The sequence below is a fragment of the Pseudopipra pipra genome, chromosome 2, assembly GCF_036250125.1.
Source record: "Pseudopipra pipra isolate bDixPip1 chromosome 2, bDixPip1.hap1, whole genome shotgun sequence".
Classification (NCBI taxonomy): Eukaryota; Metazoa; Chordata; class Aves; order Passeriformes; family Pipridae; genus Pseudopipra; species Pseudopipra pipra.
The window spans coordinates 22,881,989-22,900,597 of record NC_087550.1 but is presented as its reverse complement, the minus strand read 5'-3'; the positions used below and the strand labels follow the sequence as shown (position 1 = coordinate 22,900,597).

The window sequence follows — 18,609 nt, the reverse complement described above, 5'->3', positions numbered from 1 at the left end:
CTCTGCTTTGATCATTTTTTTCAACTAACTGTTTTTTAACCGACAACTTTCTATCCGCTGGGCGAGGCATCTCCCCCCGCTCCGCCGCAGCACCGGCGCCTCGGCTTCCCAGCTCCCGCTTCGCCTCCAGCCCCTCGGCAAAGCACACCGCTGCTGCGCACCCCGGCTCCAAAATTCGCCCGGACCCGTTTCGCCAGGTCCCTCTGGGAGAAGGGCAATCTCTGGGGGCAGAGCGGGGTCCCGGGGCAGGGGGCGGGCGGGGAGGAGGTGGCCAGCCCGGTCCCGCCCCGCAGCTCCGCAACGGGAAGGCGGCAGGAGGGAACGGGTCGGGCCGGGAGTCAACGGGACCGGGACCGGGACGGAGCCCCGCTGGGCGGCGGCGGTGCCACGGCCCGACGGGCCGGGGGTAAGTCTTGATTGCTGCCTCCCCGCTCCCCTCTCGCCCGGTGCCGGAGGTCCCCTTTCCTGCAGCCCCTCTGCCTCCCTCTCGCCCCTCACTTCCCCCCCACCCCGGTTTTCTCCAGCCTCCCTCGCCCCCGCCGGGCTCACGGCAGTCCGGGGTCGGGGGCAGGACAGGGAGCGGCGTCGCTGCCGCTGCCCCGCGGGTGCGGGAGCGGCGGGCGCGGAGCGGCACCCGCAGCTGGAGACGGACCCAAGGGCGTCTGGACCCTATGCTCGGACACCAGACCCTTCCCTGCACTCTGTATCCCGCGCTTTGACCCGCCATCCGGGCCGGGACCTACACCCGGACCCCTCCGAGGCAGAGACCCATGGGAGGAACATCCTTTTTTCTCCCTTTCCTCTCTCCCTCCGCGTCCCCACGGCTGCGACTCTTGTCCCTGTCTCAGCTTGCCACCCTGTTGCCTAGGGTGGTCGGTGTCCTGCTACCCCCGTATGCGGGTATCCAGGTACGCTGGCACTTGCCTGGTTTGGTAGCACCCTGGCCCGGTGCAGAGGGAGCAGGGCTGTAGGGTTGGGGAGCAGTTCAGGGATGGGCAGGGCTGGGGAGCTTGGTAGGGAAGACTGGCCTCCGGGTGAGAATCGGAAATAGTGCTCAAGGATGTAAGGGGAAGACAGGACAGATGACCCACGGACGAACTGTGTAATATGGTGCCTTAAGCCTTCTGGTTATATTATGCATAATGTCTTGTTTATTCCCTCTTTTAGTTTTGCTTATCAGTCAGTTGTTAAATGTAGGGTTTCTTCCAGTGCTACAGAACCAGCCTTTCCTGGCCCCTGACAATACAGAATTCCCGGAGCAGGAGCTGTGTCGGTGCAAGGGATGCAACAAAATGAGTCCCGTTTGGGGTGGCTGCAGCTCAACTGTTTTATGAACAAACAGTCCTGGACTCAGCTCATGCTACAAGAGATCCTTGTGATCCAGTGGAAGGCTTAACTTCTTTGTCAGGGGCAGGCAGAAGAAAGAGAAGGAGAGACGAGAGCACAAGCACTTTCAAACAAAACACATGCCATAAGAGGTATCCTGAGGGTACCACAGGACAGAGGGAAGTTCAGTTTCCATCTCATTCAACCCTTGTCCTCTCCCAGCTAAAAAGCAGCAGGGGAGAGTGGCACCAGTTTCAAGCATGAGTATATCCCAAGGGACTGGAGCAATTTATACGTATTGCACAGCTACTCTTCCAGGAGTGTAGCTGTGTAGCAGCTATGCATCACAGATGCTGCTGTTCAAGGGGTGAGGTGAAACAGAGTAATATTTATACCACTGATATTGCAGTGTTTTGCCCTTGCCTTTCATACCTGTCACAGTGATGACGAGTTCACCAACGGGAGCAGTAGCAAAGAAAAAAAGATCAGATACAAGCAATTAAATGTCACAGAACAACCTTGGGACAGCAGCCTTCATATTTCTGGAAAAATTTATTCTCCTAAATCAAGAAAGGGTAGGTTCCTGAGCACAATCTTGAATCTATTGCAAGAAAAAGAAACGCAGAATACCCTGCAAGCATCCTTCCATTATTTCATCCCAAACTTCAAGTTAGTTTGCTTTTCAGCACAGGAAGCACATCTTCTGGCAAGGCATGGAAAACACAGAGCACAGTATGCATGAAATGGGAGCAGCAATGACAGTCAAGCTTTGGCAAGGCAGGCAGGGTCTGGGACAGAAACAAGCTGCAGGAAAAGAGAAATTCTGGAGTTTGTGCTGTTGGACACCTAGGGATGAAGAGGCTATGTGAGCATTGCAGGTGCAGCCTCTCTGCCAGGATGCCGAGCACTCAAGTGTGTGAAGTTACTGAAGACATTTTTTCATGAGGGAAGGGAGAGGATACTTCCCAGAAAAAAAGATACAAGGTCCAAGCTTGTGGCTAAAGCCCTAGTTTGGGTAACTCCATTGGATCTTCCTCAGCATTTCAAACTGTTGCCTTTCAGACTGCACTCTTGCCCAGCTGGCTTGTGCTGTGACTTTGGCGCCTCTCAAAACAGTTGCCACATCCCATACAGCTGCGTTTGTTGGTAAGAAGCATATTTCAGGTGCACCCAGGAGGTGAAATCTTCCATTCTTCTCTTGGCTTAGATTCAGTGAAAAACAGAACAGGCCAAGCAAGTCTTTAAGTAAAGCTCTGCCTATATATGAGCAGAAAAAAATCCTCTATGATTGGCTTGAAGTAACATTCGTAAAGGAAGTATGAAACTCATATACCACCCACAGAGGGTACTGTTCTCCACAATTATTGTAGAACCCTGACTTTTCTGTCATCTCTCTCTTTTCTCTTTGCAGTGGCATCCCCATGGCCGTCTTCATAAGAACCAGCAGTCATCCTAACACCACCAACCCCATTCCCTGTGGGGCAAACAACACTACAGAGCCTGACCTGCCACATTCACATGCCTACTATGCCCTCTGCTACTGCCTCTTGATTTTGGCCATCATCTTTGGGAATGTGCTAGTTTGCTTAGCTGTGCTGAGGGAACGCACCTTGCAAACCACAACAAACTACCTTGTGGTGAGCCTGGCAGTGGCAGATTTGCTGGTGGCTACTTTGGTGATGCCATGGATGGTGTACCTAGAGGTGAGTGCGTCTTGGGAAAGATCAGCAGAATTTAACCACACCACTGCATGCATGATCATGTTCCTAAGAAAGTCAGTGACGAAATTTAGACTAACCTGTGTGGAGCACTTCTGGAGCTGGCCTGCAGGATGTGTACAGCTTGAGTGTGTTACATCAAATTATTCAAAAAAAAAGGAATAAGTGCGTGTGTGTGTGGGAAGCCATCCCATTAGATTCTGCAATTTGATTGCAACTAAAAAATATTATTAAAAGTCCAATTTTATTAAAAGTCCAATTTTATGTCAGACTGGAAGAGTCTATCAGCTCAAGGGCATTAGAATCTTTAATGAAATCACATTATGCTTTGCATTAGAAAAGATTTGGCACTTGCTCTTGCTGTGGACAGGGTGGGACTGAGGCACATCTGCAGAGCAGCCTATGCCCCCATGCAGTGCTGTGGTCACGATTTGTGAGCACAGCAGTAGATCTGTTCCCTAGTTGTGTTTGTAGACCCATTTAAGACTAATTTCCTTCTGTGGAGCTTGGATAATCAAAGTAGCTGATATAAGAGTCATCCAAACAACAGGGAAAGAACCCATACTCATCCTAAACTACCACTCCTGGCGCTGTGCAGTGTCTCCTAGAGAACTGGGCTGTAGGACTCTAGCAAGACTAAGATTTAAAAAAGAGTCCAAAAAGTGTCGAAGTTGTTTCAATGTTTGCTGCTGTTTGTAGATCAGTGATGCTACTGATGAAGCAGAAATGGCATCATGTTTCAATACACTATGAGCCTGGAAATTGCCAAAAAAAAAAAAATCATTGAGTCCCCAAAACTATGTACGATATCTATTCACCTACCGAACGTTTGCCAAACCAGACGTTTGAGAACTGGCCATTATTTATGGAGAAGCTAAAGGTGGATGAATGCCTCTTGTGAACATTGTACTTTACATTCCATTTTTTAGAGTTGTCTCTGGCCATGAAATATGTTATTTTATCAGTCATGCAGACCAGAACTGTCTCTTTCTGAGAAGTCTTTTGGGAAGGCTGTGACAAAGCAGCAATAGAAATATTTTATAGCCTCAAAATCCTCATCTCCACCTAATGAAGTTTCTAGCACAAAAATGCTGTTCAGCAATGTGTCTACCAATCTTCTGGGGTCAACAGGTAGGTCTAATATACCAACACTGCTGCCCTGGTTCTTTACTGATCTCTGATGCTTTGGCTGCCACAGCTGCTGAAGCTCACCAAGGTTTCTAAGACAGTGGCATTAGGGTATCCTGCCAGCTGAAGTTTGATGGCATTAGACACCATCATGCCTTACAGTCATTGTAGAAATGCAGGAGGACATGTAGCAGCATGGCTGGGAACATCCTTCTTAGTCTTCTCGCAACATCCAGTTCTACCTCCAAAGGGGAAAAAAGTTTCAGAAGATGGTTGTCACTGAGATCCAGTCTGTTCAGAACGTGAGAGTAACACTGTCTCCTCATCTGTGTCTCTCACACCTGAGCAGGAAGACCTACAACTGCTCTTTGAGCTCAAGGACTGGACTATTGTCAACGGGGGGACAGACAGCTGAGTTACTGCAGCTCAGCAGTTCACCACTTGTCAGCAGTCCTGACCTCGTGCATGCTCTTCATTTCTCCCACTGTGCAAAACCATGAGCAGCCATTTCACAGCTGCTGGAGCTAAGAGCACCCCCAAGAAGAAGCTCTCCTAAATACAAAACCCTTCAGTGAGCATGCTTAGAGGCACTGCTCCTTACATGCCAGTCATCACCTGATGCAACTTGGTTGTCTACTTTCCCATCCGTGTGCTCCTCATCGTGGCATCATCATTCATATCTGAATTGCAGAGATTCTTTTGTTTATTTTAAGAATTCAGGAAAGTGATGGATTGGCATAAGTTTTAAAAAAAATATCATTGTGCATTCATAAACTGGAAAGCTTCCTATAGAGTTGGGAAGGTAAAAATAATAACACCACAATTTTGTAGATAAAGCAGACTGGTCATCAAGAAAGATGAGGTGAGAATCTGACCTGAATAGTCTATATGGAGCTTTAGCATTTGACAGAGCCAGGATTTCATCTGGACACTCTTCTCACTTCTGCTGCACAGTCACTGAACAGTAATGAGAGATTGTATCAGCTCATCTCTCTGTGGTTTGCTCTCATCAGCTGTAAGAGAATAATATTTGACTATCCACCTCACCCAGGCAGATGTGAGGATTCATTCAGTTAATACCTGGGATGTCCTTTGAGATTCCTGGACAAAAGGCACCAGAGGGATAAAGAACAGGTACCCTGCCAGCTCATGAAAACCAGAAATGCACACTAGCAAGTTCTAGCTGCTGTAACAAAAATGAGTGGAACAGAGCAATAAAAGGAAGAGCAGAAATAGAATTTTAAAAATTATGAGCTAGGCCTATAATATAAAGGCTCTTCTTCATTGTTAAATTCTGAAATAAATTCCTGGTTCACATACCCCATGGGTAAATATTAACGACTTCACTGACTTCAGCAGAGCTACTCCTCATTTTAGAAGCTATGGCTGGTGGAAGTCAGGATGGCTTTTAAGCCCAAACATTTTGATCTGTTGAGCATCCTCTTAACACAAGCTAGTCTAGTATGCAGATGGTGATATCTGAATGCATCATCCTGAGAGGGCTCACTTCAGAGCCATTCCCACCAGCACCTTCTTCAGTTTTAATAGTTCACATTCTTGGGTTTAGCATTTTAATGTGCTCAAGACCTTGGAAACTCCCTCAGTTAAGTGTTTGCACATCTGCTGGTCTAGCAGCAGCTGGCTTTGGTACAAACATCTGTCACTGACTCTTGGTGAAATATTCTTAAGACTCCAATCCCATAGAAACTGCATTGCTTTTTGCCTCAGACTGCAGAAACATCCCTTACTGCAAAGGCTTCCTGCATTTATTTTTTTAAATATATATTTTGAGGTGGTCAGGCAAATCTCACTGAGACTAAAGTAAAACCAAAGTAAAACCAGTGAGGGGGTTTCTTTGGAAGCTGAACCTACCTATTAAAATCCCTAATTTCAGAGGGACAGTCTTCAGTTTGCCTGTCTTGTAGCTCACCTAACTGTGCAGAAAAGCTCAATGGGTTTGGTTTGGCTTTTTCTCCTTCACTTACCTTTTTTTAAGAAGTAAACAAAGGAGTCCCACCAGTATCAGAGAACTGGAGAGGAAAGCACAGTTCCTTTCTTCATTATGCAAGCCAATTCCCATTTCTCTCCCTGCCTTCATTCAGGGTCAGAAGGTCTAATGGAGGACTGCCTGTTTCAATACCTGACTTCTGAAATGTAGCAGCTGGGTCCAGCAGAGAACACCCTAAAGACAAAGCTCATGCCAGCAAGTTTCTGTACCATGTGTGGGAATGCTGCTACTATCAAAGCCATTTAAATTTCTCAGGATTATTTCTTAAACAACTCTCACAGAGTGAATTCTGTATTTATACAAGTCCTTCTCTCTGCAGGGACCTGCATCCTGTCTAGGCATCAACACTTGCTGCAGGGTTGATCCAGTACCTTAGAAGCCAAGCCTACTTGTGGCACCCTCTCCAGCCTGATCTGGGATGGGTATTTTTGAGTGAGTCTTAAAATCCTCCAAGAACGGATCCTGCACAGACTTACTAAGCAACTGCCTCCACTGTCTCACTGTCCTTGTGGTCAGCAAAGTTACCTTCATGACCAGTTTGCACCTTTCTTCCAGATCATTCCTGTTGCCTCTTGTCCTCCCATCACACGCTGCTGTGAAAAACCTGGCTGCATCTTCTTAGTAACCTTCCTCCAACTTTCCCAATAACCTCCCACTAGGCACTAGAGGGCTGTTAGCCTCCCGCCCCTCCAAGCCATCTCTTTTCCAGGCTGAAAAAGTCCTGTTCCCTTAGCTAGTCCTCACAGGACAAGTGCTGCTCCAGCCCCTAAGGACTGTTTTGGTGGACTTCACTGAACTCACTCCTGTTTATCAATGTTTTTCCTCTACTGGGGCCTCAAAACCAGATGCAGTATTCCAAATGTTGTCTAAATGTAAGCAGAGAGACTAGGAACTAGTACCAGTTTCTGGTAGCTTCCCAGGATCCAGCTGAAACAGCAGAATCTATGGGGTTGCAGGCTAAAATCCAGGCTCTCTCCTGAGCATGGATTTTTCTCCCTCTTTCTGTCCTACCCCCTTCCCCACTCAGCACAGTGCAGGGTTTGTTTGCAGGTGGAGGCCAGGCTGCTCCTTGTTCATCTCCTACAAGGAGTGGGTGCTGAGACAGACCACCTTGCTCAGTCAGGCTGTCATCCCAGCCCCAAGGAGAACAGGGCCACAGGGCACTTGGAGGATATAATTTTCAACCAAAAATGTAATGTCAAGAATTGGATGGCTGGTCCAAAAAACACTTTTCTCCATCACAAAGATTGGCTGCAGCTGAGTTTTCACAACTTTCACAGTTCCGATTAAAAACTCAAAAACAGTGAGAACAACAGCTCAACATGGTAGCAAACCCAAGACCCTTTATCTGAATAGCCTATGAGTTCTCACTCAGATCTAATAATCAAAATTTAGCTGAGATAAGAATCCAAATAAGGTTTTAGAGAAGCCTCGGTCTCAGGTCCCTGCTTCATACATAAATGCATAAAATTTGCAGTGCTTTTCCAGCTCACTGCCTGCGAAAGCACTCCATCAGCTGAGAAACACTTTCAGCCCTTAGATTTTCTCAGATAATCCTTAATCAAGGGATATATACAGTGATATCAAATTTAAATCAATTTATTATGCTGGGCCTTGAGGGAAGGAATAGCTCCTGTTTTTTCATCCTGCCGCCCTCTGCAAGAGCAAATAAAGGAGTGAAATTAAGGTGAGGCTTATTTTCCATGACCTACTGTTGTGTTATATTGAACACAACACGGGTGCCTTGGTTTCCTTCTGCACATCACTGTGGACATGAATTTATCTAGCTGTTGAGATACATGTAAGGAGGTGCTCTCCTCCAGGTAACTTATCAGGACTTGATGCAGAACAAGGCTGACAGTTTTGTGATTGCTGGTGCAGGTGACCGGAGGAGTGTGGACATTCAGCCGTATCTGTTGTGATATCTTCGTCACCATGGATGTAATGATGTGCACAGCCAGCATTTTAAACCTCTGTGCTATCAGCATCGACAGGTGAGAGACAACAACATCCAGGGGGATAGTCTGGATATGGGGGTCGACCCTGTACCCCAGTGTGGCAAGGACAAGGAATTGGGGTGTGCACAGACAGCAGTGGTGTCTTCAGGACCACAAACCTCCCTGCAAGTCTGTTCCTGCCACTACTGCTAATAATGTGGGTCTGCCCCCCATGAACTAGAACAGGTCTGCACTGGAGGGCAGAGAGACACAAGCAACAAGACATCCCCAGTCAACCACGTCCTTATGCTTTTTGAAGGCAGGAACATCCAGTTCCCATTCAGTCTCAAAGAGGGTTTCTCCTTCTGGAGATCTCACTCGTGAAGTTTTAATAAAGAAAATCCTACCATACACATAGGGAGAGGTGAAGATTATTGCTCTGTAATCTTCAGCTTTGCTCTTGTTTTCTGCATATTAAGACTGAGCCTATTTTAAGCAATGCTGAGGGTTGGGAGCCAAGACCTTGGCACACGTGGTGCTGTTAGGACCAAGGAGTGGGAGAAGGAAAAAATACTGCATGCTGTACCTTTGTAATATGTGGTTCAAGGGTAATAATGCAAGGCAGCTCTCAGTGCTGGGTTGGTCCAGTGTTCTTTCATGGGCATCTTTATCACCATTTCATTTTGGCTCTGTCTGCAAGGAGCAGCCCCTAGGCTATCCTAAAGGCGAGACTCCTGGGACTTCCAAATTCTAGCCTTGCTGAGCTGCACCCCCTGGGGCACCCTAGCAGCTGAAGGTCCTGGACACCTGCCCGTGGGCAATCCACTGTCTATCAGTCAGGCTGACACCAGACAAGGCAGCTGAGACAAAGAGTTTAGTAGATTGTGGTTTCTCCAGAGAGTGTTCTTTCCCAGCAGTGCACATATAACTTTAGGGGCTTGAGGGTTGTGGGTTTCTTGGGGTTTCTAGATCCATCTGGTATCCCAAACCTTGTAGCTTCACATGCCGTCAGTTCTGCAGAGAGTTTTTCTGCAGTGCTGCCAACTAACTCTAATTTCCTCTATTCCTCCCTGCAATGCCCCACTTACCATTTCTGCAAATTGCTGATTCCATCACCTGATCTTCTGTTCTTTCCTCTTCCTTTTCTTCACCACTTTCACTGTCATGTTCCCTGTGTTGCTTTCATTTCTCCTCATAAAAACCTGGTCCTTTTCCACCCTCCATTCTTACCCCTCCTCTTCCTGGAGCTGGTTTGGTCTGCAGATACACCGCAGTGGTGAAACCAGTTCAATACCAGTACAGCACTGGGCAGAGCTCCTGCAGGAGGGTGTCTCTCATGATCGTGGTAGTCTGGATGCTGGCATTTGCAGTGTCATGTCCTCTCCTCTTTGGCTTCAATACTACAGGTAGGTGATGTCCTGGACAACAGCATGCAGGGAGGGGTTGGAAACTGTGTATGGCCAGGTCATATAATGGGGGTCCTGCAGACTTGCCAAGTTACAGGAAATTTTAAGGAACTGTAAGCACACTATGAAGGGTGAGAAAAATCTCCATGTGCTCTTGTCCATAAATTTGCCATTTGCTCAGACAGACACTGACTATTGCTCTGAGGGCAGACCTACCTGCTCTGCTGCCAAATCAATGCCCATCAAGGTGTCCAGGTCTACAGATTCCCATTAAACAATCACTTTGAGCACACAGAGCAAATCTCCAAACGTGCAGCACATACAACACACACCTTGCCGATATCAACAGGTCCAGACACACAATTTGATACAGGACACATCTCTAAACAGCAAGGGTTGCATATTAGCACTGCTTGTGAGAAACCTTCCCATCCAACTGGCTGTCTGCTTCCTCAATTAATCCCTTGAGGAGAGCAAACAATTTAGCCTCCACCTTGGAAACAGGTTGGTCTTTTTCCTTTCCCTCAGATAGGGCTAGAACCTGTTCTCCCTAGAGGCAGAGGAGCAGCGGAACCTTCCTTCCCACTGAGCCACGGGCAGAAGTCCTCTGCTCCCCATCCATCTTCTCTGCAGTGCTTGAGGCAAGAAGGGGATGAGAGTGGGAAATGCTGAGTCCAGACAGGTGGGGGTGAAGGCACATCTCTGCTTCTAAACAGCTCAGAGGCTGTCAAAGAAATAGGAGAAAAGATAAAAGGAGATAGGATCCTCGGAGAAAGGATGGGAATAGACATGAGAAAAGATAACAGAGCTGTTGGCCAGAAAAACAGGCAGATGCATGCTGGCTAATAATGCTAGATGGCCCTATGTAGAATTAATTTTAAGTATCAGTTAGGTGAGTGGGTAAGCCACAGCATAATCTGCAGTCCTTAGACTGCCTTTGTCCTACCTTTTGACTCGTTTTGCCAACACATTAGAGCTTCCTTGTACTAAACTGAAGCAGCTCGGCCACTCCTCTCTCTCTCTCTCTCTTTCTCTCTTCTCCTCCCCAGGGGATCCTAGTGTCTGTTCCATATCCAACCCTAGTTTCATCATCTACTCCTCTTTGGTGTCCTTCTACCTCCCCTTCATGGTGACCCTGCTGCTCTATGTCCGGATTTATCTCGTGCTAAGACAAAGGCAAAAGAAGAGAACCCTCACCCGGCAGGGCAGCCACAGCGCCAGCACCAAACCGTGCCATGCACACAAAGTAAGATCCACATGAACGCAGTAGGAGCTGTCAAAAAAGACAGGGAATGCACCATCTCTTCTCCTCAAAGGGTCAAAACACAGAACAGAAAGCATAAGGGCATGACATGTTTTCATCCCATCCCTTGCTCATACACCATGATATTTGAGATGCAGAAGCTGCAGTTAAATCCATTTCAGCCCTCTAGAAAGAGGATACTCCTTGTGTATCTGCCCTCTAGAACTGGCAACTAGAAAAGAGCATAGCCTACTTCAATATTTCTTCAGAGCAGGGCTTTCTCAGCTATGCATAAGTCTGGCTAATTTCTTCATTTATTGATTTTAATGTCTTCACTTATTGATTTTCGCTCTATGAAGCTTCATTTTCAGGACTTCACAGGCTTTAACCTACATTATTAAAACAGAAAACCCTCTTCATCTGACAGACCTAAGAGGTCAAGATGCTCACGGTGCATGGAGCATTTGTTACACTGACCTTTCTAGATGAAATATCTGCAACCATGGGAACCAGCACAACAGTTTGAAAGGAATTGCTGGTCACACATATCCACTCCTTTTACCCATTTTCACACAGTGGAGCTACATTAAAAGGGTGGGGATATTGAGGGGAGCAGGCCCAACACAAAAATACAGATGAAAGGTCAGCAAGCAGGTGTTTCTGCTCTTATTGCTTTTATGTTTCTCCTTGGTGGGATGGAGGCAGTGCTGGTTCACCCCTCAGGTCAGTCCAGAGGATATAGTGCAAACCTAAGAGACAGGTGGGGCTAAGGATGACTCTTACAACTTTCTTCATCATCCTTTGTCCCATTGAACAGTTTGGATGGTTTCCAGTTCCTCTGTGGCATCCTCTTTTGCAGGAACACATGGAGAGAAAAGCTTTGCCAAATGGATGCCAAGGCACCTTTCCCCCCTGTCTCCCACTCAAATGCACAGGCCAGGAGATGTCTACCAAAAAGAAGTTGCTGACTGTCTTCAGCCTGCAGCGGTACCGGAGCTTCTGCCATGAGGCATCCCTCACCAAGACTCCAGGAACTACACAAAACAGCAGGCAGGAAGAGAGGAGAACGTGTACAAAACCAGGAGTGGAGGTACAGAGGCTCAGCAATGGCAAAACCATCAGCTCTTTGAAGCTGGCACAGCAGCAGCCCCGACTGATCCAGCTCCGGGAGAGAAAGGCTACACAGATGCTAGCGATTGTCCTGGGTGAGTGAGAGCCACTCTGTCTAGTGGCATGCAAAGGGTGATGGCTTGGGACTTCCTGGAGCACAGAAGCTCCTAATACAGTACTGAGATTTAAAAATATGCAAGCCAGGCCCGGGCTTCAGCTGTCACTGCTCCACAAACTCAGGAGAGAGAGTGGTGGGACATCTAGGGATCTAGAGCACTGCTCCCAGATGTTGAAAGCCAAGTATGTTAGTGTATTATTTGCCATGTTTTGTTAGCCTTGTGTTTTAAATCAGTGGCCAACAAGCTCTGCTAGAGGGAGCAACAGCCAAGACCTTTGCTTTTGCTTTTCCTTTTCCTTTATTTTGCAATTATGAAGCTGGAACAATCCTACATTTCCATACATGCAGAAGCTCTTGGGCTCAGTTCCAGGAGTGGAAACTGAGGCAAGGAGCTGCAGAGGAACCAATTCATACAGTTGGATAGAGAAGCCAGCAGACTGGTGCCCCAGTCACCTTCTGTGGTCACCAGACTCACTGTTTCCCCTCATTAACTCAGTAGTAGCAGGGAAACAACTCAGCCCTAATTGTAACTGATTAAAGCAGCTGAGGCATCAGTCTTTTCCTCAAAGTGGTGGCCACTTGCTTTTGTCTCTCACCAGGCCACTTCTGAAGCCCCATCCATCCACTCACAAAGCTGGTCCCAAGAGCCCAAGCTTTTGCCAAGTCCCTCTGTGGCAGGAATAAATGTTGCCTTCAGTGTTTGTGAAATACAGACACATGCATGGAAATAGTAAGGGGATGGAGGGAGAGGGCACAAGTGCAGGCCCTTTTCCAAGTAGTTACTCCCCTGAACTCATGATTGTTTTCTTCCTCTCTCTAAACCCAGGCACATTCATAGTTTGCTGGCTGCCCTTCTTCTTGATTCACATCCTCAATGCCCACTGCCCATCCTGCCATGTGCCTCCAAGGCTTTACAGTGCCAGCACTTGGCTTGGCTACGTCAACAGTGCCCTCAACCCCATCATCTACACAACCTTCAACACTGACTTCCGCAAAGCCTTCCTCAAGATCCTGTGCTGCTGACTGCAGGGCTGGCACCGGGCTGCACGGGTTTGGAGCAGACTCCTGGGCCAAGGACAAGGCACAGGGCCCTTTCCTCCCTCTGCTTTACACACAGTGGAAAGGGATGTGCTCCCCTTGGCTGTGAGCAGTGGTGATCAGTGTGACATGGTCATTTTTGACATCCAGGCACCTTCTGCACCAGAGTGAAGAGCAGGAATATGCCTCACCTGCACGGCTGGATTCCCACACCAACCTCGGCGCTCCTGCTTAAGAGAGCACAAGTTCTTCCCATTTCTGGGGAGGGAGGAAGGGGAATAAGAAAAAGTAGTAAGCCAGTGAGTCCCTCAGCAGGTACAGTGGTGCTGAAAGGCAGACCTGGGTGTGCAGCAGTAGATCAGCCACAACAGTGCACTGCTCCTGGGAGCTGCCAGGCTCACAGAGCACGCAGGACCCAAATGCAGATGGCATCTCTCATCTCTGTTGCCTACATGCTAAATACACATTTGTCCTCCCACAGCTGGAGCCTCAACCTGCAAAAGGCACCCAGCTCATGCCTAGCAGTCCTAGTAAGAGGGCAGAACATGACCTCTTTGATAAGGATCCTGATCCCTTTGATCAGGAGCCAAGAGCAAAATCTGGACAAGGAAATTTGGAAAAGGAGCATCAATGGAGAATTGACAACTTTCCTGTTGTTTCAGTCAAAAGGTTTGCATGTAAAACTGGGTCAAAGTGCTTGAGAAAATCAACCTAGTTGCAAATGAAATCTTCCTTTGTGCTGCCAGCTTGTATTTTATTGCTCCTTGCAAGATGGAGAGGTGGCTGCCATCCCACTGGTAGGTCAGATCACCTGAGCAGTACAACATTATCCCACTGTCCTCTCTCTACCTGACCCAAAGACCAGATAGATTGGCTGCTACTTAACTACCACACACCCCAGTGATCTACTGAGCCACTAAGTGAACAAGGCCTATCATAGCTCCAGTCATGCCTGCAGTAGATTCAAACCTGTTTTTTCAGCTGGGATGGGTTGCATGCACCTCATCTCAAAACTTGTTCATGGTCTCTTTGGAACCAATCTTCACTTGTGCTCCTCTCCTCAACAGGAGCATTGCTAGATTAAGGGTTTGTAGCACCTGACTGCTGAAATAAATCTGATTACAGCCCACACCTAGGGGAGAGCTGTGTCATAACATCCCTCCCAGTAAGAACGGACATGTGCCTCGGGATCAACCCGAGGACTCTCCCTGGCTCCCCTTGCTAATGTTCTTGTCATCACATATGGCATCTGTATATGCCAGCATCCAGGAGCTGGACAAATACAGCCCTGCCATGGTCTCCTTTCCGAACACCATTTTACAAAGCCATCTCCAGTAGTTCCTGGATGAAAACACCAGATGAGCCCTGACATACCATGTAAGCTGGTCTCATGTCAGGGCACTTTAATGCTCTTCTCCCTGTATAGGCAAACCTGACGTGAGACAGACAGCCTCAACACACTTCTCTCATTTTCCCCCCTTGCTCTACTGGATCAAGGCTTCAGCTCGCACTCCCAAGACTAGGCTTAGCTGTGCTGTTAGCCATGCTCCTTTGACAGCTTTGGGCACAACTCTGTGCTGTCCCTGCCTGTGTCAATGCCACAGCTTCTCCATCTGGGAAGGGCTTCCTCTATTTCCTAATATAGAGCCAAAGCCATTGTCCTCTGCCTCTGGAGCACATAGCAGAGCTCTAGCTGTTCCTTTGGTTTGTCTGGCTTTTGGGAGGAGGATCTTGTGGACAGCATGTGTCATTTGTGTGGGGAGGTGCCCTCCATACTGCACTGTAACTGCATTAATCCAATAAAACACAAGTGTTATTGGAAGTGTTGGTACCTTTGTGGTGAACATACCCCCTTCCATAAGCCTTTTCTCACCTGTAGCCCTCATAACACTTTGCTTGTAAAAAATTATCATCCACCTGGACACCCACGAGAGGTCTTTATTATTACTTGTGCATTACTTGCGACTAGGAAAGAAATCGAGGGCTGCTGTAAGCACTTCCAGCAGATGAATTCTGAAAATAAGTTCAATTAGTTTGCCAGCTATGCCAGGCAGGCATGCAGTAGTGCTACTCCATCTGCTCAAAGACGCCGGACAGCAGGGGAGGCACTCAGCACACAGGATGTTGGAGGTATCAGCTGAATGAATCAACCCGTGGACAGATTGCCGCTCAAGTAATTCTCATTTGGACGCTTCGTAACAGAGATCACCAGAGACCAGTTTCAGGTGCTTTATACATACAGTTGTCAGAAAGGAGGAAACGAGAAGAAAGATCTTTTAAAGGATGAGTAGGTCCATTTCAAACTCTGGCCTAGCATCCTTCAGGGGTCATGTTTAGTTTGATTTTACTTGAATTTGAACCTGTTCTTCAAGCAGTGATCCCCAAGGTGATTCTAAATAGAGGTAAGAACAGGAGGTATGGCAGAAAACTAAGCAGTATTTTTGTATCCACACAGCTATAAAGGAAGGGGAAAGTTCTATATCTAAACATTATGGTCCTTCCTTTAATAATTATGATTTGAACTTTCAGATCGCAAAACTGACTGCAACCTCTTGAACTATAACCTGCCATGGACCAAAAAAAAAAAAAAAAAAAAAGGCACCACAAACCCCTTTACACGATTAAAAAAAACTCAACTCCAAAACAAAACAACCTCTCCTGCTCCCTCAAGTGCTGCTATAGGTGACCCCACAGAAAAGTCCAAGGAATCAAAGCATTCCAAGGTGCAACCAGCTGGTGCCCCTTTGCCCTCTCCAGCAAGCCAGAGGGACTGCTGAGGACCCCCCAAGACCTGTGTTTCACACATCCCCATTCATTATTTACAGTAGAACAATCTGCATTTTCCTCTTCCTCAGTGCCTCCCCTCCTAACCTTAATTTTCTACAACATTTTCCTCTTTTCTGTTTTGTCTCCCCTGGCTCCATGACTGGCTGGAAGAGGAGAGGTGAGCCGTGACTCTGCACTCTGCTGGAGAACCACAGGCGTTCTCCAGGGTTTCATTCATGATAATCGCATTAGAAGAGCCTTTGGGGAATGCAGAAACCTCCTCCCCTGCAAAGAGGAAGAGGGAACTCAGAGACAGCCGCAGGCTGTAAATAATTCCCAATGTCAGGAGACCTGCTCTGACGGCACAGCTGGGCAGATGTGCAGGTGTAGCAAGGGGTCCTTCAGTGTCTGCTCACCTTCCCCACGCAGCTGGAACAGAATACCTCAGGTCCCCTGTGCTCAATGCTATTTGTAAACGAGCCAGCAGACAGAACAGCCAGGAAGCATCTCTACTGTAGCTAAGGAGAGTTAAGACCCTTTGGAGATGAAGGAGATCTGGCAAAATCCACTGGGAAGAGCAGCCCCCCCTACAAGGTACAAGGCAACCATCCAAGTACTGCCTGTCTAGACGCATTTACAGCACGCCTGAGAAATGGACTGAAAAACACCATTTATCCCCTGCATCCGCCTTCTCCAAGCAGAGTGTCCCAGTCCACAGAGCTATAGGCTCTGACTGAGCTGCAGGAGCAGAGACAAAGGAGCCATTGAGCCCATATATCCCCACAGCTTGCTTCTCCACACACACACCTGGGGCTCCCCAGGGGTACATCTGTGATAGGTGTGCCACACCTTGCACATGTTAAACCTCAGGTCTAGCAGCAAAACCACCAGTTACCCAAGTTACTAAAAACTTAAATGGTACCAAGCACCAAACTGAAGGCATCCAGAGCTACAAAACAACAGTTCCTATGTTGAGTTTTATATTGTAAAAATGTAAACAGAAAAGAAATCATAAAACACTCTACCTTGTCAGAGGCAGCAGCAGGCACTGGGTCATGCAGGAGTCTTTAAGCAGGAAAGCACAAAGGCCCATGGGGCAGAAAAAACAATCTTCCACAAGAGAAAGCTGACTACTGGGAAGGCAAGGAAATTATAGAGGAGGTGGGTTTCACCTGCTAGCCCAGCCCAATGCTCTGCAGGTGACACTGCTCAACTAATATGCTCCAGTGTACCTTCCAGCAGCTGTTGAACATGTTGTTTCAGCAATTCTGGCTGCACCTAGACATTAAAATCCACATTTGTCAGCCTAGAACAAAGGCAAAGCAAAGCCTTGTGGAAAATCTCCTTCCCCAGGTGATCATCCCTAGACTCCTTAGGAGATGGGCAGGCCAGATACTCAGCTGGACCCTACTGTGGAGCAAGCAGCTTCCCCCCTGGGGAGAGAGTGGGGGGGTACACCTGGAGTCTGCCTCTCTGAGGGGGATTGAAGTGACCTGGGATCCTCTGTCCACAGCTGGGGCCAGCACAACCGTCTCAGGTTAGCAGCTCCTCTGGAAGGGGCAGCCTTATGCAAGACAGAGATTGGCTGAAGCTTATTGATGTTACTGGTGTGATGTTTTCTGAAGAATGTCTAATCAATGTCAGCATTTCAAGGAAGGATCAACAGACTGCAGGCTGCTGATATGGTGACTTAAAAAACTACAAATAGGAATTGTGGACAACCCAGAGGACATGGGTAGCAGTCTGATTAGTTTCAGCCAAGTGTGTGATGGTTTGTTCGTGAAGTGATGACACAGTCTGGCAGCCTTCAACCTGCAAACACTCCTGGCTGTGAGGTGTCTCATCTCCCCAAAAGAATGGGCACATCAATTCTTTCTTCGACCAGTGCAAGTACCCCAAATCTGCATTAGCTTTTGAGAGAACCACTGTAGTGAATTTTTCCTTATCTAATGGTAATAATGAATTAACATTGTTGTCATCTCCTGGCAGTATTTTACCACCTGACCTGCTGCCTTAGAGGCAAAGGAAGGCTCACAAGGCTGCAGGCAATTCAAGGTGTGAGAGATTCAAAACTGTACATCTTCAAAGTCAGCATCAGCTGCTACATACCTCTTGCTGAATGACATTGAACAGGATGTAGAAGACATATCCCAGACCAATACTGCCTTTCAGTCTCAAAAGCCACTGAACTAGCTGTGCTCTGTTACTCTCCAGTCAGTCAGTCTCAAGACAGAGCAGTAACCTTTCTTGTTCTGCTTTCCCAGCATCACTCATGCCACTCTTCCTTGTTTTCATGCTGCCTCAAGTGTCAGATCAGGAGCCCATCAGCTCTGATGCCCACCACACCTTTCTCCAACAGGGATAGGTTTTCCCCCAGACACAGGCAGGGAATTCTCCTGAGCCTCCTTCATAATTCTGAATACACATCAGTGAACCTCTTCCTGCCAGACACTGGTCTCATCTCATTCCTGAATGCTTGTGGAAATGTGAGGCAAAGAAAACCCCTAGAGCCAAAAAAGAAAACGAACATAATTAAAAATTAATTGCAGTGTAATAATTTAAGCATCTCAGCGAGACAAGCGCCAGGCTGTTTCCTGTTTGGTGATGTGGGGAAGACCTTTCTGGTTCCCTGCCCTGGGGACTCTTATAAGTTTTAATAAGTTTTACCCTGCAGCTGTGAGCATGGCAAATTGAATACCTCAAATAAAGACTACTTTTCACGAGGCACAAGCACATTTACTATGGGACTTAACATTTCTTTCTGCCACGCTATGCCATAGCAGAAGGGCTATGAGGCAGGTGGATTGCTCA

At 47.5% G+C, this 18,609-nt stretch overlaps 1 protein-coding gene across 1 annotated transcript; it reads left to right on the top strand.

The window, feature by feature from the left end:
• The first annotated feature begins 204 nt into the window (after positions 1-204).
• On the top strand, positions 205-14,854 carry DRD3 (dopamine receptor D3). Its single transcript, XM_064644388.1, has 7 exons — positions 205-406; positions 2,738-3,029; positions 8,062-8,174; positions 9,381-9,523; positions 10,573-10,769; positions 11,626-11,971; positions 12,821-14,854. Exons 2-7 carry the CDS (start codon positions 2,748-2,750, stop codon positions 13,015-13,017), a joined length of 1,278 nt encoding a protein of 425 aa, XP_064500458.1. The 5' UTR covers positions 205-406; positions 2,738-2,747; the 3' UTR covers positions 13,018-14,854.
• The last annotated feature ends 3,755 nt before the right edge of the window (positions 14,855-18,609 follow it).